Source organism: Canis aureus, chromosome 9, assembly GCF_053574225.1.
Source record: "Canis aureus isolate CA01 chromosome 9, VMU_Caureus_v.1.0, whole genome shotgun sequence".
NCBI lineage: Eukaryota > Metazoa > Chordata > Mammalia > Carnivora > Canidae > Canis > Canis aureus.
The window spans coordinates 17,798,052-17,824,569 of record NC_135619.1 but is presented as its reverse complement, the minus strand read 5'-3'; the positions used below and the strand labels follow the sequence as shown (position 1 = coordinate 17,824,569).

General features: G+C 35.3%; 1 protein-coding gene across 5 annotated transcripts in view; it reads right to left on the bottom strand.

Annotated features, from left to right (window-relative positions):
* Nucleotides 1-26,518, bottom strand: part of BRMS1L (BRMS1 like transcriptional repressor) — a 70,367-nt gene that overhangs the window by 35,523 nt on the left and 8,326 nt on the right. For 2 of the 5 annotated variants that reach the window (XM_077909049.1, XM_077909053.1), the window contains exons 4-10: nt 25,008-25,087; nt 11,363-11,459; nt 10,248-10,331; nt 9,299-9,363; nt 8,375-8,414; nt 7,817-7,964; nt 4,487-6,092 (exon numbers count right to left, since the gene is read on the bottom strand). In XM_077909049.1, coding sequence (XP_077765175.1) covers nt 5,975-6,092; nt 7,817-7,964; nt 8,375-8,414; nt 9,299-9,363; nt 10,248-10,331; nt 11,363-11,459; nt 25,008-25,087 — 632 coding nt within the window. In that variant the 3' untranslated portion in view covers nt 4,487-5,974. Of the gene's footprint in view, nt 1-4,486; nt 6,093-7,816; nt 7,965-8,374; nt 8,415-9,298; nt 9,364-10,247; nt 10,332-11,362; nt 11,460-25,007; nt 25,088-26,518 lie in introns of those variants that run through there. The other 3 variants (XM_077909050.1, XM_077909051.1, XM_077909052.1) reach the window with 3 other exon arrangements.

The window sequence follows — 26,518 nt, the reverse complement described above, 5'->3', positions numbered from 1 at the left end:
ACTTGACCAAGCAATTCTACTTGAAATTTATACTACAAATATATTCTTTCCCAAGGTCAAAAATATATGTCCAAGAGTGTTCACTTTGGCCTTATTGATAAGAAAGGGAAACTCTAAATGTTCATCAATTCCATACCATGGAATTCCATGTTAATTCCATAAAATGCAGTCATTAAAAAGAATAAACTGGATCTCTGAGGGTGGATATGGAATGATCACCAAGACATATTTAAAAAGGATTGTGGAGGATGCCTGTGGCTCAGTGGTTGAGTGTCTGCCTTTGGCTCAGATCGTGACCCCAGGGTCCTGGGATTGAGTCCTGTATCAGGCTCCTTGCATGGAGCCTGCTTTTCCCTCTGCCTGTGTCTCTGCCTCTCTCTGTGTCTTTCATGAATAAATAAAATCTTTTTTAATAAATAAACAAATAAATAAATAAATTTAAAAAAATAAAAATAAAAATAAAAAGGATTGCAGTGCCTGGGTGGTTCAGTCAGTTGAGCATCCAACTCTTGATTTTGGCTCTCAAGAGTTGTGAGATGGCTCTCCTGTGTCAGGCTCTCTGCTAAGCACAGAGCCTGCCTGTCTCTTCCTCCTTATCTAAGTAAAAAAGAAAATCTAAAAAAATACACATACTATTCCTTTAGTGTAAATAATAGGTCCTGCTATGCTGTATTTTATTTACCTGACAGAAAAACAATATAGGGCTAGAATCTTACAGAATCTTTTAAAGCTCAAAATGGAGGTACAAAAGAGTAAGTCCAGAAAACCAATTGAGTACAGGAGGAATCTTGCAGGTAGAGTGGCCAGAACAGCAGCCTCTCTTTCTTGGGTCTCCTCCTGCTTTGGCAGTCTTGCACAGAGTGGGCTTGGGCCATGATCACTGCCGAGAATGCCCTTGAGCAGCTTCACTGGGAGGGAGAGGAGAGATCTAAAGAAAGGGAAGTAGGGTGAGTGAGCTCCCCTTCCTATATGCCTGAGGATCCCCAACAGACCCCTTGGGCATAAGAGGGTACAGCTCAAGTGGGTTTAGGAAATACCCAAACCAAGTTGGCCCTTGTGTAGTAGATATTGTTATTATATATACATATATAAGTTTACCCAAACCAAGTTGGCCCTTGTGTAGTGGATACTGTTATTATATATACATATATAATTATAAAATATAAGTTAACACCATGGGCTATAAGCTGAACCAAAACTGCTGTAGTCAATAAGTAACTTAAACAGTGCCTAAAGTCTTTGTATTAAAAAAAAAAAAAATCAGTTTTCCTTAGTAAGTGCAATTGCCCATAGATGTACTTAAACATAATATACTGAAATCATAAATTTATCCTCAAACAAGTGAAAGCACTTACCGTTTTTGCCATTAAGAATGCCATTTTCAAATTCTTTCAATAACAAGTGAAATATCGTATTTCTTTTCCGATCCCTCTAATAGCAGATGTCATTTAGCTTCTGCTCAAGGATCTGGTTTTCTAAGCATTTTAATATGATAAACTATAATCTTTCTGGTAGAGATGAAAAGCTACCATGTGGCCTGCTTCTGGACTAGAATTACACTTCTCTCTTCAAGAGAGTGCTGGCAAGGTCACCCAACTCAAACCTGTATTAGAGGAAAACGAATAAGAAAAGGAAACGTAAACTTTAAAGACTGTTCCTACAAAACTTTTTCCCTTGACCTTACTTAATAATAAAATGTGTCTTTTTTTTTTTTAAGATTTTATTTATTTATTCTTGAGAGACAGAGAGAGAGAGGCAGAGACACAGGCAGAGGGAGAAGCAGGCCCCACACAGGGAGCCTGATGTGGGACTTGATCCCAGGACTCCAGGATCATACCCTGGGCCGAAGGCAGGCGCTAGGATCACTGAGCCACCCAAGGATCCCCTAAAATGTGTCTTTGAAAGAGAATATATTAGCTTCAAGTTTAGAAGCAAAGAAATTTTAGACTTATAGTTGCTTTCTAGTGACGGACGGACGGACGGATGGATGGATGGATGGATGGGTAGATGGGCAGATGGGAAGGGAAAAGACACATTTTTCAGAAAGGTTAGCAACTTGAGATAAAACCAACTGTTTTTAGAACATTCCAAAAATAAGTTCTGTCACAGTATTTTGCCTTTGGTACCTTGTGAAAAACCTCATGACCAGAAATTCCTAATATATAATAAATTCTTAAAGAGTAAACATATTAGAATTCTTACATTACGTTCATTTTGTTTTAAACATGTAAAATATTAAATAACTTTATTTATACATTAAATACAGTCCCCGGTAGATGGCAAGCATTAAAACTTTCAAGTACTATCACTGGCTGCCCGTGAGTCAGGGTCCATTCTGGTCCAGTAAACCGGCCAGAGCTGGAAAGCTTACGGTATAGAAAGAACTTAGAGGGGGGATGTAGGCAGGGCCTGCACAACCCATCAACAGAGAAGAGATCTTGGTCACCAGGGCACCAGGAAAGAAAAGAAAGTCGACGGTAAGATGACAGCAACGTGTCCAGCACAGTACTGGAAAGGAGATACCCTCACCAATGAACTGACAACTCTGGTTTCACCAAAACAAATCTCCTGATCACAGGGTTGCTTTCATCTATTTTCGTAGAAGGAAAGAACAGACTTCAGGAGCCAGGTCTCCTTCTCAATTATACTTCCCAGTTTAAATTATTAAACTGACGCTTGCCTGCCCCTTCAATCCTAACTCCCCAGGGCTGTCACCTGGGGGCATGTATCAGTTTGCTAGGGCTGCCTTAACCAAATACCACAGACTGGTGGCTTGAACTACAGACACTTATTTTCTCATAGCGCTGGATGTGAGAAGCCCAGGATCAAGGTGTCGGCGGGTTTGGTTTCTTCTGAGGTCTCTCTTGGCTTACAGGTCTCACCTTGCTCTGTCCTCACACAGTCACTTCTGTGTGCATGTCTGATGTCCAAATCTCTTCTTCTTATAAGGATATTAGTCAAATTAGATTAGAGTCTACCTAATCTCACCTCTCAAAGACGCTATCTCCAAATACAGTCATATTCTGAGCTGCTGGGGGTAATTGCTTCAGCATATGAATTTGGTATGGGGTAGAGGGGAGGTACAATTGAGCCCTTAACAGGATATATAAAGTCCAAGTTTTGGGGCCTGTGACTCAGACTAAGCCACAGTGACCAATGGGGGTAACTGCCTCAGTTAATCTCACCTGACCTACCAGCCACAATTCCTATAGTTCATCCATAAAGACAATATAAGGAACATGTGTTTTTCTCTAACCTCATTCTAAGCTTTCATGTTCCTTTAAAAAAATATTTTAATCTCCTATCTTTAGCAATTAAAATAGTTTATATTCCAATTTGGCATGGGACTACATAAATCCTACTTAATATATTCATCTTGCATCTAATTTTCTTACCTTATAAATTCATTTTAGTTCAGTTTTAGTGTATGGAACTTACTGGGTTCACAAATAAATTCTTGGAAATAACAGCCAATGTCCCTGTTCTTTTTAAATAATTATCAGTGAGATGTACACAATTCTCTAAGTGGTGTTTGAAATTTTTTTAAGCATTAGCCTCATTGTTTTATTTTTTAAGATTTTCTTCATTTATTAGAGAGAGAGAGAGAGGGCACAAGGAGGGGGAGGGACAGAAGGAGCGGGAGAAGCAGAGAGAGCAGGGAGCCCAACGTGGGACTTGATCCCAGGACCCCAGGATCATGACCTGTGCCGAAGGCAGATGCTTAACCCAGGTGCTCCATGTTTGAGTTCTGAGGAATAATCTGTGTATCAGAACAACCTTCATATGAAAAAGGCTGCAACGAAAAGTACTCAGAGCCCAAGCCACCAATGGGAGAGAATGAGGACTGTGCTCTTAATTCGCTAATAATTATTAGTGATGCATTGGATTAGTGATTGGTGGGGTGTTTTTTAAATGGGAAATGGCAAGAAATGGTGGGCTGACTATGAAATACTGAGCTGTGGCAGGAAAGGACCATAAATTGATCCTAAAACAGGCTGATTGTAAACATAACGATAGCAACAGCAACTGATAATACCACACTTCACAGATTCTAACAATCCTAAAACCTTTTGATCAGAATCTAATGGCAAACTGCCAATATGAAATTTAAAAATATATTTTATAGTACTTTGTAGTACTTTATTTTATAGTACTTTATAGATGATTACAGTTGTAGATGTTTTGAAAGTTAATGCACTAAATCATACTTCTTAAAATAAAGATTTTCTATTTAGAATCTCAGAACATATACAGTGCATTTTTATTAAAGTGTAACATATGTGCATATTTTTAAATAAAGCATAACTTGGCCATCTTGAATATCTAAATATACCCCAATAGAGGCTGAATTGTGGCTTAGAGAAGCAGAAACATTTGTTCAATACTCACAACTCTCTGTACCTATTAATGTAAATTGGCTCAAATCATTCATAGAAGTGAACAAGTTATTGAGAATTTACACAGGAGTAATTCAAGACACTACAAATGACACTCAAACACATCTTTTTATTATATACTAAATTTAAAAATACAAATCTTATTAAAAATGCTTATGAAACATTGTATACATAAGTACTGTCAAATACTATTGGATTATGACATTATGTACATTTGCTAAGGTTAATTAGAAACAGAACAAAGTATATAACTTTGCTGATAACGAGTTTCAGAAGTCAAATATTTCAACATTTGGCAACTGTGAAGTAGTGATCTGCACAGGAAGATGTTTGCAGAGGTAAAAGAGTAAGAAAACAAACGGAATAATGCAGATATTCCTGCCCTAAGTGTTAATAAGTAGCTCTCTTTCTCATCCTCTTCAGTCTCATTATAACAGAAATTAAAGTGCACAAGACCACCAGGAAAACTTGATTTGGTTGTACCCTAATATATACTACAGCCAATTGTGCTGCCATATTGAGGGTTTCAATTCTTTGTACTGTTCCTGAGGTTTTAGAAATTAATTTTGCATGTGGCTAAGGGAAGAGAGGTCAATACTTTCTAAATTGCACCAAGTGGCCTTATTAAAGTGTAGAAACACCAAAGATAAAAATATTAATTTGGGAATAGATTCAAGAAAATTATCCCTGTCTAGTTTGCCCTAGGAATAAAATTAAGATAAGAACCTAGTTTTACCTCTGGAAAATGCTTACTAAAAATCTGTTTCAAAAGATCAGACATGTACAGCAAGCACCACAATACTGTCAGTTACTATTCACCACTTATATACTGCATCATAAATACCAGGCATAAATACCTGCCCTCTAAAGTTCACAAGAAATACAGGTAGAAGCTTGTTATTACTTGATGCTAATTTTACTAATTAACATTAAGTATAATTTGTAAAAATAGGTCACCACCATACAATCAAGGAAGAGGAGAAAGAAAGCTGCTAGTCTACAAAAGTGCTCCCTTTAAGCTTTCAAACCCAATAGCTTAATTTTGGGTAAAACAAGATTGTAAAGAAAGGCCATCAGTTCTAAATTAGCTGATGATGCCATATATACATACTCACGTATATATGTTTAAATCTCAATTCTGATTTAACACTAATGTACTAGTACAAACCATTTATAAGAAACATTTTATCAGGCTTATTTACAAACACAGTAAATGACAAAGATGTGAAAAATCAAAGAAACTGCAGACAAATATAGCCATTTAGCAACAGAGTTCACTAAAGATAAGACAGATTTGCATAATGTTTTTAAAAAACAAAAAATTTAGTAAGAAACCTCTACCGTATATACCTATTGGTCATTGGACCTAAAAGGCAAATAAATGTAATGATCATGATTAAGTTTTTATTACTGTCTCATTGACATATCAATATGAAGTCTACTTAGAGTACTACCTACAAATACAGTCTCTCATGATTTGATGAGAATATTAAGTTATTGAATACATTTTTAACTCCCATGGCACATCACACTTGATAACACTAATAAGGTAGCTTTAGATAACACTTAAATCATGATTATGAATGTTTAATTGAATATTTTCCTTTCTGTAGCTGTGAAATGTAAAGCTTAGATTTGCTTCCATCAGGCCTCTTAAACCAAACTTCATCATGGTTAATTGTTGTAATTACAGCACTAAAAAGGGGGGGAAAAAAGGAATGAATGAATGAATTGCAGTACACCTCCACCACTCATTTTAGAGTATAAGCCATAAAATCAGAATAGCTGGACTGCAAGAGTGGATTCAGGTACATAATTGTCATTTACCACAATGCTGCACTACCAGCAGGGCACGCGGTCAAAAACACCAGAGTCGGCAACACTTAAGAGACAGTCTCCTTTCTTTCCTTAATAGAATTGGTCTTATTTACTCTTAGAACTATTAAATGCACACTGTTTCTACTACATTCCCACACCAACCCATCCCCCAAAACACACATTGGAGCCAAAAACACTAATTATATACTTTTACACCTCCAATTTATATCACCCCCAGCTGTAGGAAATATTCCAGTTTTTTAAATTATTTTTTTAAATGCTTTAGTTTTCCAGAGTATCCACTTATTTTAAGTTCTTATTTAAATTTTAGTTAGCTAACACATAGTGTAATATTGGTTTCAGGAATTGAATTTAGTGACTCATCATTTACGTATAACACCCAGTGTAGGAAATCTTAAAAATACCAATTCCTAATTGGTATTCGTAATTCCCGGTGTCAAACCATTTTTTGGTACTTACATGGATTCTTTTTGACACTACTTTATCTTTATGTAGAGATATTTTTAAAAATAGATTTGTGTTTAATCCTCTTGTACTATTTCATCTCTTTTTAAATCACATGCTAAGTAATCAGTAAAATGTCTTAAAAGCAATAAGATAAAGCAAAAGATCTAGGGGTATCACATAGAACCTAGGAATTAGCTCAGTGGGCTTCTATGAGGAAAATTACTATACACAATACTCCTAGTATCCTAAAACTTTACAGATGAAATTACAGTCCAAGTAAAACTACTGTATTTGGAAAATGAGTACTCTTCTTTAAATAGAAAACACTGCATTAACCATTCATACCTAGAAAAAGATACTTTCTTACTGAAGAAGGCTATCACTCAGAATTAAATCCTAAACTACTGAAGGAACAAAAGCAGTAATTAGCATTAATATTTTCCAAAGGCTACAACCAGTTAAAACTTAGAAGGCTATAGCGGCACTTGGTTGGTTCAGTCAGTGGAATATGGGACTCTTGATCTCAGGGCTGTGGATCTGAGCCCCATAATGGGTGTAGAGATTACTTAAAAAAATAAAATCTCTAAAAAAACACAAAAACTTAGAAGGCTATATAATTATGTAAACCTTATTTAAGCTTAGACAGATTGAGCCTTTTAAAAAGGCAGCTTTCAGTTTTCAAATTATACTGTAATTCCTGGGACTCTTAGGGTATTTTCGTTAATTTACATTCCTTTCCTACTCTAATTGATACATACTGTAACACATGCAAAAAAAGTTAACGATTAATATGTCCACCCAAAATGCCTAACAGGCTGGTTTAAAGATCATAATATTAAAATCCTAACAATTCATCATCTACTTTAAGAACAAATAGCACTACTTACCTGGCTAAATAATTCCAACATTTCTTCTTGTGTTAATGCTTGTGCTCAAGAACTTAATACGTGACATTAGTCTACAAATATTAACACTGGTATACACACATGCTAACCAAATCATATGCCAAGAGAAAAGGATCTTTAAGCAACTAATGAATGGTGTATTATGAATGCACTACAGAGGGGGCAAATATTTATTGACAACAGTGTTATAAACTATAATACTGAGCAAAACTGAATGATAATTTTTACCTTGTAGGACATTCATCTTTTTTATCAATACATATTGTTTGTCCACGTATATACCATTCACCATCATAATATAATCTTCCTTCTTCAGATCTAGCACTATGTAAATGTTTTTCCAGTTTCACAGGTGCTAAAGGGATCAGTTCAAAAACTGTTATATTAATAAGATATTGTCAGAACAAAAGTGCAGAACATTAACACCAGTCCATGCATATATGTGAAAAAAAACCACTAAAAATATTTTAGATAACAAAGGTAAATGACAGAAACAAGAGAATTTCTTCATTTCCTATATAATTCACAAAGTTTTTAATATAACTACAAAATGAAGCTATACAATGTACAATAAACCATTAATTAACTAGGCAAGTGCCAGAAGGGGAAGCAGGTACATTATCAGTTACTAGTGCCAATTTTAAGTAGGATTTAAAATATCATAATTCCAGGAGTAGTGTTCACTGATGAAATGAAATGGAGGCACTGTTTAGTATGTGGATGACTTAGCCCTGATTCAACAAGTCTTCACAGACAAGATTCCTAAACGTAGATTAAATGACTTACGTTCTGTTTTCACTCTGTGTGGACCCAGTGTAGCCATTGCCTTAATTAAAAAAGAAGAAAGAGTTAATAGACTGATAAAGTAAATTTGGGATCTATTTAATGTCTACAACACTACTGACGACCTCAGTAGCTAAAAGTGAAATACAATCTTCAGCTCCTCTAATAAATTTTAATGTCTAAGACCATAAGGAATATAAAGAATAACCATTTCACCTAGAGGTGTTATCAATATCTGAATTCTCTCTCTCAACTGAGAAGTTTCTGAAAACGGAAAAATTTATTTTTTTTAAGATTTTATTTATTCATGATAGACAGAGAGAGAGAGAGAGAGAGAGAGGCAGAGAGAGAAGCAGGCTCCATGCTGGGAGCCCGACACGGGACTTGATCCTGGGACTCCAGGATCACGCCCTGGGCCAAAGGCAGGCACTGCACTGCTGAGCCACCCAGGGATCCCCAAACGGAAAAATTTAATACAAAAAATAAGTCTCTACTTTTAAACAAGCACAGAAAATCCCATAATTCTTGAATATTTAATGACAGAATAAAAAGGACATACAATAAGGGTTCAAACACTCACTTTCATTCATTCAAGAAATATTTATTGAGTGCCCTAGTAAGCCAGGAATGGGCTAAGGACAAGGCACAGAAAGGTTATTGCTATTTTGGGGCAACCTAAAATAAATGCTTTTCTGTACTTTTGCACAAATTATTAGATTATTACAGGAAAAAATACAATCAAGTTGCTGATATGTCTCTCCTAAAATATTCTTAGAATCCATTGTTATCTGTATTAGCATTAATTGCTATAGAATGTTGCAAAGCATATTAACAATAATCATATTTTGATGTGTTAGTAAAAAACAAGAGAAATCTTTAAAAATTCACTATAAAAGGTACTTGTATTCCATTACTCTTTAATCATACCTTCCTAATTGTTGTCCAGTCTTCAAGAATATCAAGATCTTGTAGCATATAAACTATATATGGACGTAGAAAAGTCAAGGTTAACTTAGCTGTAAGAATTTCACACTTTGAATTCCCAAACTTCTGTTTTTCAGAGAATTGGAACAATGATTTCTGGATATAATCCTTTGGCATGCTGAATTCTGACTTCAAATTATTCTCCAAAAAACTTAGTACCATGATAAATATATTCCAGTACTTCAGATGCTATAACCATATTCTGTTAATTCTCTGTTATCACTGATTGTAAGATATACCACCAACCTAATCACTGTTTTGAGGTGGAGATGGGCAAAGGCAGAGTGGTAAGGGGAGGGTACCACAGGGAATACCTTGATTGAAAACACATATTACTTTAAACAACACTCCAATTTCTGGGGCACATGGGTGCCTCAGTTGGTTAGGTGTCCAACTTGATTTCGGTTCAGGTCATGATGACAGGGTTATGAGATCGATCTCCACATCAGATTCCATGCTGGGTATGGAGCCTGTTTAAGATCCTCTTTCCCTCTCCTTCTACTGCTCCCCTCTCTCTTTCTCTCTCTCTCAAAAACAAAAAACAAAAAAAGCCTTAAAATAAATACATTCCAACTTCAGAAATATTGAAAGTGTTAAAAAATATACGTGTGAATTAAACAATCATGCTATATGCTAAACAGCTGATTCACAACAAAGCTTTTGTGAACTACAAAGCCATATTAATTTTCTTTCAAAGCTGAGATCATGACTAAATTTCTACTTCTTCCCTACCCCTCTTAATCTAAATTATATTTTCTGCCTTTAACCAGTTTTATAAGTCATCTTTTACCTACTACAGGATCATATAAAGTCAATGTATACTAATAAAAATACAAAGCTATGCACAATGCAGAAATGTATAGTGAGGCAAAAAGAATTCAGAAAAGGATATCTGAAACAACAACTGGCTTCTTTTTGTCAGGACTGAAAGGATCCTTTCTCTTTTTTCTTGACTGAAGCTCATCATTCCATAGCTCTGGCAAATAAAAATTAAGTATTAGCTGCTGGAGATCAAAGCAGGGGAAAAAGCTATGTAATTTCATGGTAGCAGTATTTCATATGTAGCTATGTGTATGTGTGTGTATATATATATATATATAATAAACTTAAGTATATACACATATGACTATAAAATTTCATCAAAGTAAAAGTCACCTGGGCACTTTAATGACCAATAAGTGATGAACATAGGTACTTTATTAAATATACATTACATGCATTGTGTCATCTAATCCTCAAAGCTATCTCTGAGTTAGGCATTCATTCCTATTGTTTCAGTTTTACAGACAAGGAGACTGATTTAGAAAAACTAGAGTAACTGTTGCTCATAGTCACCCAAGTAGTGGGGACTGGGGCCATGGCAGTAGAGTTCAGCTTATCTGATTCCTTTGCCTACTCTATGCCAAAGAAATAAAATTTTTTAAGAGATAAAATAATATACATACAAGATCTGTAGGATAACCCTGTACATCGTCAACCCAATGTAGAAAGGGTTTCCATAATACCCCTGAAAAAGCCAACTTCAATGTTGGACTATTCTAATTATTAATAAGTTATCCTTTTTCTAAGACAGAAATCTACCTTAATTTCCAGTTTGTATGATACAAAAAAGAAAAGGTTTTTATTCCTTCTTCCACCTGATCTTTCAACACTTGGAAGAATATATATTGTAGCTGTCTTCCAATACCATTCTTATATTATAAAAATATTCTCATTATTCTTAAAGTGAACTATTCTTACTCCTATAGTGTCTCTCACATTTCTCTTCTGTCCCTTTTCATGTGCCCCATTTTCTGTCTTTCTGAAATGTGAATTCAAATAAAATCAACACAACACAATCAATCACAAGCTTATCAAATTCTTTACAAGTCTCCTCTTTCTCCTCTCATTAGGATCCTTCATTTACATACTGTTTATATTAGAAGACTAGGATATTATAAGAAACTACAGTAAATCACAGGTTCAGTGTCACTTAAGGAAATATCATAATCATGTCATTCCTGTTACCTGAGGTGATATCAATGCTGTGTCTATCCTCTTCAAGCCTTCTTATCTTCTCCTCCAGTTCACTCTGGACTGTATCGTATAACAAAAGCTTTTCACTCTGGAAAAAAAAAAAATTATGCATAAGTAGAAGTAAAAAACCAGTCTTAACTATGAGTATTAAATAACTTACTCTTAAAATACTTTTAACACATGACGCTCTTGTTCGTTAACTTAAAATTTTTAAAGCTAAAATGCCAAAACCATGAAAGAAATAAAACCAGAAAGCACAGAATCTAAGTATAGATTTAAAGAGATACAATTAAATTGTTTAAGAATATCTAAATTTATATGTGAGATGAGGTAAATGTTTACTTTACAAACAACTCATAGTAAGCACCAATGGCCCTTTCTAAATATATGCAGGTCCCACCTGTCAGTATAATGGAGAAGCTGTCCTCTAAGGTATATCATAAAATGGATTATGTTTTCTCATTGCAACCTTTGGGCCTTTATTCCTCACTAGTATCTCAACATCATACAAAACAGACTACTGTACCACAAAGAGAAAGACTCGGGTATGAATTCTATAATCATTTGATAGATTATAGAATCTAATGATAGTTGGGGCACCTGGATGGCTTAGTCAGTTAAGTGTCTGCCTTTGGCTCAGGTCATGTTTCTGGGGTCCTGGGATGGAGCCCTGTGTCAGGCTCCCTGCTCAGTGGGGAGCCTGCTTCTCTCCTTTCTGCTCATGCTCTCTCCCGCTCACTCACTCACTCTCTCTCGAATAAATAAATAAAATCTTTTAAAAAATCTATTGATAGTTAATCATAAAACTGTAGACTATATTCAAATCTCTCAACGAAGCTATAGAAAGTTTGAAGGACTTATAAAAGAGACTGTTTACTACTGGCAAATCAGACTAGAACTCAGGTCTACTAGTTCTAGCCCACTGTTCTTTTAATTAGAAAACAATGTATCCCTTATTTTAAAAAGCATAAAATATATATAAGTATAATAAATAGATTCATTCTATAAAAAGCTTATGACAGATTCCCAACCTATCCACCACACACTTGCTCTAGTAAGGACAGTAAGCTACTGATATACCATTAGATATGATCATCTCCTAGAGACTACTGGAATACAGTTAGGATTTCTTGTGGAAGGCACAGGCCACACCCATTTGACAGCACTCCTAGTGTGAATCATGAAATCCTCTCTTTTGGTTTTGAAATTTAGAGTCTGCACATGCTTGAAGGTTCTCCTGAGTGGTAGAGAAGATGGCTTTCATCATCTTGAGGCAAGCCAGGAGTGAGAGAAAGCAAAGCTGAAGACTAAAACTAGATCTCCTATGAAAAATCATCTCCTTGCATGCTACCCTCTATGCTTATTTCCTTTTACTTCTTCCCCTGCCTTTGGTAAAGCCTTATGAAATACTCCAGCCTTATCTACATTTTGCTACAAGCACTGGGAAACATTGTATATCAGAGAAAAAGGGAGAGCAAGCCCCAGCTATGGTCAAGATAAGTGTGACAGCTATAAATAGATGTTCCAACCAAAGATGACTCCTAATGCAGAGTTGGAAGTGATAAAGATTTTGTTTTTAAGAATATAAAAATTTAACTGGTACGGTCTCTTTCCTTTCTATTGATAAAATTGCCCTGGGTCAAGCAAAAATTCTAAAATAAGTCCACTAATCATTCCTTATAATTAAAAAAAAAAATAAACAAACACAGTAAGTCTGAAATATTTGAAGCTTTGAAGACATCTCTAAAGATACTGTAAGTATGAAGTGTGTAGATAGAAGTGCCTTGAATTTATTCTTATTTCTTCGTCCTTCTCTCTTATCCTCAACCCTATAAAACTCTCAAAAACTTTTCCTGAGCAAGAAAGAAAGTCATTAATGCAGCAGCTAGAGGACATCCAAACTCTCTTGCTTTGGTGCCTTGTAGAGGCTTCTGGAAAAGAGAGGGCATCCAAACTCCCTTGCTTTGGTGCCTTGTAGAGGCTTCTCTGTTCAATAGGAAATTTAGCTTTCTTAAAATACTTATTATAATTATATATTTCGCTTCAATATTCCATACCCCTCCAATCTCCACACCTATACTTACTCCTTTGAATGTGGATAGGAGTTAGTGACTCACTTCTAATGGATAGAATGTGGAAGAAAAAAGTCATAAAAAACATCATCATTTCCATCTTGCTCTCTGGGATCAGTCTGAGATGCAGTCACCAGGTCCTGGGAGCCCTCAGGCAGCATTTGGAGAGGCCCATAGAACTATGGCTTCCAACAAACCACCAGCAAAAACTTGCCAGCTTTGTGAGTGAATCATCTTGGAAGCAAATCCTCCAGATCCTAGTCAAGCCTTCAGGTAACTGCTTTGTTGGTTGCCCTCTTTACTGCAATTTTATGCGACTCAGCCAGAACCAACCAGCCAAATTCCTAGCCACAGAGACTACAAAATAATAAATGTTTATTGTTGTTTTAAGTCACTAAGTGTTGGAGTAATTTGTTACAAAGCAATGGATAACCAATACAAGAGGTCTCAAAAACCTTATTTCTGTACACTTTTTCCCAAGGAGCTACTCTACCCAACTGAAGACAAAAACAAGATCCAGTGGGGAAGATGTAAAGGGAACTTCTAGGGTGATGGTTAAAAAGATATCCCATGAAGACAGAGATGCAGCTGGCCTAGAAAGCATCTGAAGGAGGGCACAGGATGGAGCAGGACAGGAGATCCTAGAGGTATAGGGGATGCTCCTCAGTATTATCTGATGCCTTTGATCATGTGGAAAACAGCATTAGGGGGCTTTCATAGATCTGCTGGAGACTCAAAACAAATGACAAAACTGAAAATAAATGAAGCAATTATTAATTCTGAGGCTACAAACAGAGTTGGAAGTTTGAGCATAGAGTTATAACTCTTGGCTCAGTAAACATTATTTATAGTTACAACAAAACAAAAATTGAGACCTAACAGTATTAGAAGAATGAGATGAGGCAAACTATTATGGAATCTTCTGCTTTCATACCAGGAAACCAACAGATACCATCTAAAACTGGTATTTAGAAATGAGGGCAAATTCCAGAAGCAGTAACTCAAAGAGTTAGAGATCACTGCTGCTGGAATGTAGAATTTAGAGATGGGAGAAGGGATTGCTGTGTTTCATTATAAGCTTCATAAATATGTTCATATATTATCTGCTAAAAGCAAATGTTTAAGAATATTTAGAGGCAGGGACGCCTGGATGGCTCACCAGTTAAGTGTCTGCCTTCGGCTCAGGGCGTGATCCTGGTCCAGGGATTGAGTCCTGTGTCGGGCTCCCCTATGAGGAGCCTGCTGCTCTCTCTGCCTATGTCTCTACCTCTCTCTGTGACTCTCATGAATAAATAAATAAAATCTTTAAAATTTAAAAAATTAAAAAAAATATATTTACAGGTATAGGGAAATCCTTATGAAATGCCACTTGTAAAAAAATTCAGAATACAAAATAGTATATATAGCATACCAGCAGCGTGAAAAACAATTATACAAACATGCACATACTTATTAACAAATGTCCTCTGCTTGGTAGATTATGGTTCACTATATTTACTTCTTTAAACTTACTTCTCAAGTTTTCTCAATACTTATTAATATTATCATCAGAAAAAAATAATTAAATGATTAGATAACCAAAATCAGAGCCCTAATGAACCTCAATTTGCTCAAGAACTGGAATCCTAACCCTGAACCATCAAGAACCTGAGACTTTGCTACCACCTGCTGCCAATCTTAACACTCATCCCCAGCTCTGTGGGGAAGCTTAAATGAGAGAACCTAAATAAAGCATCACCACCTGTCCCAGTGTCTGGCACACTGTGTATTCTATAAATGTGATTTCCTTCCTTAATTTGACACAAACCATCTGCTGCCTCGATTGCCTCTGTGGTTTTCTGGCATACTCCCTGTATGCATAGCCATGTGAACATGTCTAGTCTTTACTCCTGGCCCTTCTATCTGCTGCTAATCAAACTTATTTTGACAATTGGCAATGTGTCTCCCTTCTTCCCACTTCCCCTGCCTGCCAGTTACTTCTATATTAGCCAAATGTAGAACTAAGTAATAAGCAGATAAAAAGCCCTGAATAGCAAAGTTCAGATTTAATGGTAAACTGTATGAATGACTAGAAAGATCAAAGGATTTCAACCTGGTTCTGCTGCTCCTTATACATGTAACCCCAAGCAAATTACTTAACCTCTGGAGCCTTAGTTAACCTATTCATAAAAATCAAGATAATTCCTACTTCATAAGGTTGTGATAAGGATTATGAAAGTGAATATAAAATCCATAATACTCTAAATAAATATGAGTTCCCTTCCAGCCTTTATTTCCTCTAAAATTCCCTTGAACTACTGACAAATATTAATTATATAAGCAAAGATCACTTAAAATATTAATTCTATATTAAGCATTAAAAAACCAAGCCATAGGGACACCTGGGTGGTTCAGTGGTTGAGCATCTGCCTTTAGCTCAGGGCATGATCCCGGGATCCAGGGATCAAGTCCCGCATCAGGCTCCCCACGGGAAGCATGCTTCTCCATCTGCCTACATCTGACTCTTTCTGCGTCTCTCATGAATAAATAAAATCTTAAAAATAAAAAAAAAAGCCATAACTAAATTAGAAGAAATTTAGGTAATTATTTAGCATCTCTGTGGAGAAGGGTAGACTTTCAAAGCTGAAAAATGATGGAAGAAGGGTGCCTTGGTAGCACAGTTGGTTAAGTGGCCAACTCTTGATTTCAGCTCAGGTCATGATCTCAGGGTTGTGAGATGAGCCCTGCATTGGATTCCACACTCAGCAGGGAGTCTGCTTGAGATTCTCTCTCTCCTTCTCCCTCTGCACCGCCCCTTCCTCTAAAAGGCACTGCTCTCTCAAATAAACAAATATTTTAAAATTACGTAAGAGAAAGAATATCAATATATTTGTCTAAGTAAAAAATATTACTTGAAGATACATTGCTTTTATTTCTGACAATATAGACTACATATCCTCAAAACAAAAACAAAACCTCCCAACACACCTACACAGATATCCTAAATAAAATACCACAAACCTCTTTTTAAAGGTATAGTTAAGGGCAGCCCCGGTGGCACATAGCGGTTTAACGCCGCCTGCAGCCCAGGGCGTGATCCTGGAGACCCGGGATCGAGTCCCACATCGGGCTCCCTGCGTGGTGCCTGCTTCTCCCTCTGCCTGTGTCTCTGCCTCTCTCTCTCTAGTTGTGTTTCTATGAATAAATAAAATCTTAAAAAAAATAAATAAATAAAGGTATAGTTAAGCTCTTAAAAAAATTAAGAAATATCCTTACGGACCAAAAATAAACAAGGAGCAGGAAACCAGCTTGTTAAAAACATGGTGCTGAAGCTCTGGTTTCCTTGAGGGTATTTGCTGGTGTTCGTAGAGGAATGGTTTTTAGTGGCTGTTTGGGAAAAAGAGAAAGATCTGGGGCCTAAGCAAAGTGAGGAACAAGAACTGGGATTCCTGCATAGCCCTGCAGGGTTATACCTTCAAAGAAAAGGCAGCCTAGAAAAGATTCACCTAAGGGAAATTGATCTGTGTTGGTTAGATAATCAATGGAAAAAAGGTTTTTTCTGATAATATGTCATCTTAGGCCTGACCTCTACATACTGTAGATTCAAATGTAGATAACTTGCATCTTCTAGGAAATTCCAAGCTAAAAAATTAAAATAGTCATGTGTTGTTGGCACACCAAAATGCCTATTTGAACAAACCTAGCAGAAATAAAACCAGATACTACCTGTAGAACTACATCCTCTGTCCAAGGCTCACAGAATTCCTACCAATAAAGCCTGCTATAGTCCAAAATTATGAAATAGGAGATAAGCTATGAGGTTTGGCAGAAATTTGGAGAAAAAAACCCCAGCAGAATTAGACTCTGAAGAACTTCAGATAATGATAGAGTAAAAAATATGAATTAAGTACTAAGAAATATGGAAGATAAAATGAGGACTAACATATGATTAACTCAAGTTCCAGAAGAAGGAAGCATAGAAAATGAAAGAAAGGCGATACCAGAAAAGATAGTATCTGAGAAATTTCCAGAACTAATGGAAAACAAATCCTTAAATTCAGAAAGCACAATAAATCTAACTAAGGAGAGAAAAATAATCTCTATGGAGACACATAGTAAAGAAACTGAAGAACAATAAAGAAGAGTATAAAAATAGTAAAAGGAAAGAAGAAAGCTATCTACAAATGATTACAGACTTCTAAAGAGACTGTGAAAAGTAAAATCCTAAAAATGTTAAGAGGAAATAATTATTATCCTACAACATTTTATCCTCCTAAATTGTCCTTCCAGAATTATTACAAAGAAAGTTATTTTGGACAAGTAAAAACTGAGCTTACCACCAAGGGACTCTCAGTGAAGAAATGCTTAGGATGTTCTTCAAGAAGCAAAAAAAGGAACTTGCAAGGCAGGGTTGCAACTCAAAAACAATGAGCAAAAAATTAGTAAAATATGCATAAACCTAAAAAGAACTAAATCTATGAGATCAAAATAATACTTCACTTGAAGGATTAAAAAGCAAAATGGAACTAAAGTACTGAAAACTAACTTTTACTTTTTGGGAGGGAGTAACTAAAGGTAAGAGAGTTCAAGGGTCCTTTATAATTCAGGAGGAGGACAGAGTTATTAATATTTGATTCTAATGTAGATATGCATGCTGGAAATTTAAGCTAATCATAAAATATAGAAATAGTATAAACATATGATGCAATTTTTTAAAGTATTTTTTTGAGAGAGAGACAGATAGTAACAGAGATAGCAATAGAGAGCACATGAGTGGGGGCTAGGGGCAGAGGGAGAGGGAGAAGGTGAAGGAGGCTCCCCACTGAGCAGGGAGCCCAACGTGGGGTGGGATCCCAGGACCCCAAGATCATGACCTGAGCCAAAGTCAGAAGCTTAACCAACTGAGCCACCCAGGTGCTCCGTGATGCAATTTTTAAAACTCAATAAATCACACATACCCAGGAAAGGTCAGGAAAGAATAAAAAAGGATAAAGCAGAAAAAATAGAACACACAAAAGAAGTTGGTATTATATAGCAAAATAATCACTACAAATATAATTGGACTAAATTTACTGATTAAAAGACAGGGATTCTTAAAATACTTTTTTTTTTTTTTAAGATTTTATTTACTTAGGAGAAACACACACACACACACAGAGGAAGGGGGAGAGACACAGGCAGAGGGAGAAGCAGGCTCCATGCAGGGAGCCCGATGCAGGACTCGATCCCAGGTCTCTAGGATCACGCCCCAGGCTGAAGGCGGCGGGCGCTAAACCGCTGAGCTACCGGGACTGCCCTTAAAATAGTTTTTAAATCAATACATGTTCTATTTATTTATAAATAACACACCTAAAATATAGACCATAAAAACATTGGAGGAGAAAAAGGATAAAAAAACTTCTTATGAGGTAAGGGATGCCTAGGTGGCTCAGTCAGTTGAGCATCCAACTCTTGGTTTCTCCTCAGGTCATGATCTCAGGGTTGTGAGATCAAGCCCCATGTCAGGCTCCACACTCAGAAGGGAGTCTGCTTGAGATTCTCTCTCTCCTTCTCCTGCTGCCCCTCCACCTCCCCACTCTAAAACAAATAAATAAATCTTAAAAAAAAAAAAACTTTTATCAGGCAAATGCCAGGCTAAATAAATCAAGAATAGCTACTTTAATTATCAGACAAAATAGACTTTAAGGCAAAAATCACTGTTACATAGAAAAGTACATTTAAAAAGGATACAATGCTACAATTATTAAGAGATATAAAAATTCTAAAATGAGTTTAATATAGCCTCTATATACTTTATATATATATACATATATAAAGCAAAAATTGATAGAAATATAAAGATATAAGAAATTATATAAAGCAAAAACTGGGAGAAATATAAAAAAATGAAAAATTAATAATTCCATTTACAATAGCATCAAAAAGAACAAAATACTTAGGAATAAACTCAGAAGATGAAAGACTTGCATATTGAAAACTATGAAACATTAATAAAAAAAATTAAACACAAATAAAGGAAGACATGCCATGTTCTTAGATGGAAGACTTAAAATCATTAAAAAGTCCATACTACACAAAGTGATTCACAAATTCAATGCAATCTCTTATCAAAATCCCAATGGATCTTTTTTTACAGAAATATAAAAAAGCCTGAAATTAATATAGAACCACAACAAAAATACAAATAGCCAAAAATTTTTTGAGAAGGAAGAACAAAATGAGGTTTCACATTTCCTAATTTCAAAGTTTATTAAAAAGCTATAGTATGTACTGGCATAAAGACAGGCATATAGACCAATGAAAACAGAGCCCAGAAATAAACCCATGTACACAGGGTCACCTAACCTTCAACAGGGTGCAAAGAATAAATGGGGAAAGGCTAGTCCCTTCAGCAAATGGTACTGGGAAAACTGGACAGCCACAAGCAAAAGAATGAAATTTGAACCTTACTTTTTACCATACACAAAAATAAATTCAAAATGGAGTAAAGATTTTTTTTTTTCAAAGATTTAATTTTGAGAGTGAGCAAGCATGCATGATTGGGGGTAGGGACAACAAAAGGAGAGGAAGAGAGAATGTCAAGCAGACTCCCTACTGAGTGTGGAGCTGACGTGAGGCTTGATCTCAGAACGGTGAGATCATGACCTGATCTAATATCAGGAGTTGGACACTTAACCGACTGAGCCACCAGGTGCTCCAAAACAGATTAAAGATTTAAATGTAAAATCTGAAACTATAAAACCCCTAGGAGAAAACTTAAAAAATAAGCTTCATGACATTGTTCTTGGAAGTGATTTCTTTAATATGACACCAAAAGCACAGGCAACAAAAGCAGAAAGAGATAAGTGGGACTATATCAAACTAAAAAGCTTCTGCATAGCAAAGGAACAATAAGCGTGGAAAGGCAACCTACAGAATGGGAAAAAACATTTAAAAATCATTTATCTGATAAAGGGCTAATATCAAAAATATATAAGGAACTCAATTTAAAAATCGGCAAAGAACTTGAATAGACCTTCCTCCAAAGAAGACAAATGGCCAAGATGTACCTGAGAAGATGCTCAACATCACTATTCAACAGAAAAATCCAAATTAAAATCACAGCATGTGGGGCACCTGGGTGCCTCCACTGGTTGAGTCTGACTCTTGGTTTCCACTCCGGTTATGAACTCAGGGTCATGAAATTAAGTCCCTCACTGGACTCTGCACTCAACATGGAGTCCACTTGAGATTCTCTCTCTCTCACTGCCCCTTCCCACACTCGAGCATACAAGTGCTGGTGAGGATATGGAGAAACTGAAACCCTTGTGCACAGGTGGTAGGAATGTAAAATGATGTGGTTTTACTATGAAAAACAGTATGGAGTTTCCTTAAAAAATTAAAAATAGAGCTATATGATTTAGCAATCTGACTTCTGAGTATATTCCATAAAAAAACTGAAATCAGGATCTCAGAGATTTTCACTCCCATGTTCACTGCAGCACTAATCACAGTAGCCAAGATGGGAAAAACAACCCAAATGCACACTGAAGGATGAATGGATAAAGAAAATATGGTATATATATACAATGAAACACTATTTAGTCTTTAAAAAAATTAGGAAGTCCTGCCATATGCTACAACATGGATGAAGCCTGAGGACATGATGCTAAGTGATATAAGCCAGTCACATAGGGACAGATATTGCATGCCACTGGATATACAAACTAGTCAAACAGAGAAGCAGATAGTAGAATGGTTGCCAAAGGCTAGGGAGGTGGGGAAATAGAGAGTTGCTGTTCAGTGGGCATAAAGTTTGTTATGCTTCATGATTAAGTTCTAGAGGTCTGTACCAATAGTTAACAATATTGTATTGCACTCTTAATATTTGTTAAGGGGGTAGATGTAATGTTAAGTGTTCTTAGCACAGTTAAAAAAATTTTTTTAAAGAAGAACATAAGAAAAAGATAAAAGAAATTCCATAGGAGATAAGTTTTAGCTGGGAGCTCTGGAATGAGCATTCAGTCTCCAGGACTATACCATCCTTTTTGATCAAAGGAATCCAAGACAGTGCATAGTGGGGCATCTCATCATCAGTACCTTTGGCCTCCAGATCCGAAACGGTGAATGACTTTACTATTGTGAAAAGAACAATATGTGGATTTTCTTAGGACATAAAGAAGAAAATAACAGAAAAAAAATAAAGAATTAACAAACCCACCATCACACAGAGAATTCTAACACACCTCCCTCAGTAACTGAAAGATCAGGCAAACAAAAAAATAAGGAAACAGTCCATATTTATGTAAACAAATGAATTTAAAGTGTTACAAGGAATGAGATGAGATATTTGCATAGTTTCAAAGTACTTCTCCCCAAAATACTTATTAATCACAATGTGAAAAAAATGAGTGTACTAGAGAAACCTGGAAGACAGCACTTCAATCAAGTGATCAAAGTATATATCACCATATCAAAATTGTGCGCTGCCTGATAGAATTTAGTGAGAACACATCACTACTGTGATATTCTTACTGAGAGGCAAAACCCAACTCTAATCATGAAGAAATAGACCAATTCAAAATGAACATTTTACATAATAACTGGACTGAAATTTTAAATTTGTAAAGATCACAAAAGTCAAGGCAGACTGAAGAATTGTTCTACATTGAAGAAACTAATGACATGATAACTAAATGTAATGACAAAGACAATAAGTATTCTCAATAGGATCTCTGCTATAAAGAGTGCTGCTGAGACAACTGCTCAAATTTAAATGGGGTCTGAGGATTAGATGGTAGTAATATCAATGTACATTTCCTGATTTTGATGATTGTAGTATTGTTATAGAAGAGAATGACTCTCGTTTGTTGTCAGGGGTGATGGGGCTCATGTTGCCAACTCAATCTCATGTTCACCAGGAAAGTTCTTTTCTATAAGTATGAGATTGTTAAAATATATATACCATAAAGACAAGATGTACTAAGCACTCATGGAACTGATAATTGCAATCTTAAAAATATATTTCTATGAAAGAGAAAAATATGGGATATTCCTAACTCATTTTATGGATCTTGAAAACAAATCAAGGATAGTATGAGACTTAAAAATTATGGGACGCCTGGGTGGCTCAGCAGTTGGGCATCTGCCTTTGGCTCAGGGCGTGAGGCCGGAGTCCCAAGATTGAGTCCCACATCCGGCTCCCTGCATGGAGCCTGCTTCTCCCTTTGCCTGTGTCTCTGCCTCTCTCTCTGTGTGTCTCTCATGAATAAATAAAATCTTTAAAAAAAAAAAAATTAGGGCAGCCCCAGTGGCTCAGCAGTTTAGCGCCACCTTCGGCCCGGGGTGTGATCCTGGAGACCCAGAATCACATCCCACGTCAGGTTCCCTGCATGGAGCCTGCTTCTCCCTCTGCCTGTGTCTCTGCCTCTCTCTCTCTCTCTCTCTCTCTCTCTCTCTTTGAGAGAGAGTCTCAAAGAGTCTCAAAGAGACTCTCTCTCTCTTTGACAGTCTCAAAGAGTCTCAAAGAGACTCTCTCTCTCTTTGAGAGAGTCTGTCATGAATAAATAAATAAAATCTTTAAAAACAAATTAAATCCTACTGGCAAGCATAGAAATGAAGCATCTAAACAAAATATTAGCAAACTGAATCTGTTAACTCATAAGAAAAATAGTCATTCCAGGAATCCAAGGATGGCTTAACATTAGAGAAAAAAAAACATGATTAATTCAATAGATGTAGACCAAGCATTTAATAAAACCTAACAACCATTCCTGGAAAAAACCAAAAACAAACAAACAAAAAACAATACTTAAAAAACAAGAATTAAAGTAAATTCCCTTAACTTGATAAAAAGAGCATTTATCAAAACCCAACAGTTAACATCATACTTATTGGAAAACCATAAGCAACATTCCCTTAAAATCAATAACACAACCACGATCTGCTTTCACTCCTTCTATCCCATGATGTTCTATTTCCACTAAGACAAGTAAAACAAGTAAGAGAAGGATTAGAATGGAAAAAACAAACTGCCATTTTTCACCAATGATGTTATTATCTATATGGAAAATCTAAGAATCTATAATTAAATTATTAGAATTAAGAAGAGAGGTAGACAAGAAGGTTGGATATATTATCAATATACAAAATACTTTTCTTATACAGCAACAGGAAATAAACAGTAATTTTTTAAAAGATGTTATTAAACAACAAAAAATTTTAACAAGTGTAAGAGAAAAGTAAAATTATCAGTTTATTGAGGTATCAAGACTTACTAGACTGAAAGCAGTAAAAAACATATTATGCTATCAGTGTAGAAATAGTCAAACAGATGAATGGAACAAATTAGAACAGCCAGAAACAAGCTGCCAGGTAAGTGGACATTTGATATAAAAAAAAAAAAAAAAAAAAAAGAGAGATGGTGGGAAAAAGATGGAATTGCTGATTCATGGTAAAACAATGGTGTATAGAATAGTGTTGACATCATCTATCCATATGCAAAAAAAAAAAAAAAATTAGGTCCATACTTCATAACACACAAAAATTAATTAGAGGTAGGTTAGCAATCTAAATATTAAAAAGCGAAATTTCAACCTTTGAAACGAAAATACATCTTTTTATCTCAAAGTGGAAAAGACACAAAAAGCACATACCATAAAGGAAAAATGACAAATTCAGCTACATTAGAATATAAAATTTTTGTTCATCATGTCATCAAAAAGGGTGAAAAGGCATCCCATTGTCTGGGTAAAAATATTTGCAAAGCATATAACCAGCAAAGCATTTGTATTTAGAATATATAAAGATCCTCTACAGTCAATGAGAAAAATAGTAATAGCCCAAACAAAGGCAAAAGATTTGAACAGAGGCACTTCTTAGGAAAACAAATCCAAGCAGCCAGTAAACATCAAAAAGATGTTTCAGCTCAGTTGTAATCAAGAAAATGAAAAAAAGACATTCCATCATTTTATATCTATCTGCTCTTGGCATTTTAATGATTTACAAAAATATAGTAAAATAAAATAACAAATTAAGGTAAGAATCATGATAGAACTTGTTCTCTTACTTCCAAGAGTATATTTCTATCTTGTCTACGTTATATAAAAACTTATCTGTGAAATCAGCAGGTTTTTTAAACACTATTCCAATAGAGAACATAAAGAAAAATACATCAATTTTTCCCCATAAATAGAAAATTCTGCCCTAAGATGTGGAAATAAATCTAGAGAGTCAAATTAATAAACCCAACATTCTATCAATACCACTGGATATACATGTTTTGAGTCTTAACTTGAATATTATATTAATTGCACTAATATTCTCCGCAATGCCAAACGATATGATCATTACAAAGTCTTTTTAAGGTAGCAGTTGCAAAACTAAAATTATCTCACTTAGTTCTTTTCTATCGTCCCTTCTTTGTGTCCTACTTCCAATAAGGCTTCCACTGCAACTGTATTAAAAAAAAAAAAATTCACACAAGTGAGAAGCTACAGTACGATTTAATTTTGTCTCATTTATTTTATTTACTTTTTAAACTACTGCACTCAGAAAGAGACTTGAAGAGTTGAAATTAGCTTAAAAGTTAAGTAAAATAACAGTACCTCACAATGCTGGCGAGAGGCTTGAATTTCACATTCATATTTGTTCTTTACAGATTCTAAGCAGAGCTCTCTATAGATTCCTGCAACCAAACACAATCACTCTGATTATGTTAGCAGTAATGAGTTTCATTATCCCTTCCCTACAGGAATTCTGTCTGACTGTATTTTATAAGATGAATCAGGAAGGAATTGACAAATGATTCTAACTTAATCTTTAAAAACTAAAAATAAAAAGGCTCAGTTAAAATATATATCAAAACAGACTAGAGAACTAAGAATTTAAGAACTAGGAAGAAACTACAATGCAAATTTTAGTTCTTATAAAGAATACTCCTTAAGTGTTTGATAGAGAATGATCAAAATGAAAATAAAACCCCTTTCCTGCGAAAAGTAATCTCTCAGGACTCATAACGGAAATAGTCAATAAACTCTGGTTTCATTCATCATATATTCTCAAAGTAACAAGTGGATACCCAACAAAACCACTATTTTTTAAAGTATTTTTTATTTTCAGAGTCCAAAGCTTCCAAGAAGATTAAATGTACAAACTGATAATAACAAAATGTATAAACTGATATGATGTTTGAGTGCTCCTAACAGGGTTTTATCTAGAGAATGGATGCTCAAGAGAGTTTACTTAGAGCTACCAAGATAATAGTATAAAGTAGGCAACATGGCATGCAAAACACTGTCACAAAAACAGCAAACACAGAGCTTTAGATACATATACCAAACTCAGTGCCACAGTTGACCCTAGAAATGTGATTTTTCTTGTCCAGTAAAGGCATGAGACTATGCCATTAGCTACATATTCACACACACTATTCTTTGTACAATCAAAAAGTAAATGAATGAGGCCACAGAGTAGAAAAGTGAATAACAGACTCAAGTACTATTTCCTAAACATCCAGTAAGTCTCACTTAGTTCTTTTAGAATGTCAAAGAATATTAAGGACTTTGTTTATTTTTCAGGGTCCTAAGCCAATGCACAAAGACAGCAAATTAAGTATCACATTACCTACATATGTAAATATTAAGCACTCACGAATAATATTTGGCTTATGGTAGATTTAGTACAAAAAGAACTTATAATGAACAATGCCTTAGGTATTACATAATAGGTGCAGGAGGATCAATTAGTTCCCTCAAAAAGAAAAGAATCAGCATATCATTAGTTAAAATTCAGTCTTAGTCTAACTATGAATAATCATAAGTGATCTTCAAATAGATGTGTCTTTTGTCATGAGTGCTAGGGCACAGTTCTGAGGCTGGATCCCAACAACCAGAAGACTGAAATTTAACCACATAAGTATAGTATTTCTTCATTTATTTATAGCCACAAATGAATGACCAAACTTACCAACATAAAAAATTATCATTAAAATATAGGATTGAACACTAATTCCCTATTCCATAACATCCTGACCAAACATTTTGTAGGTGTTTTTATAAATTAAAAAAAATCCTATCACTCTTATAGATGAAAGTACTAAAAGCACTTAAATTGAATC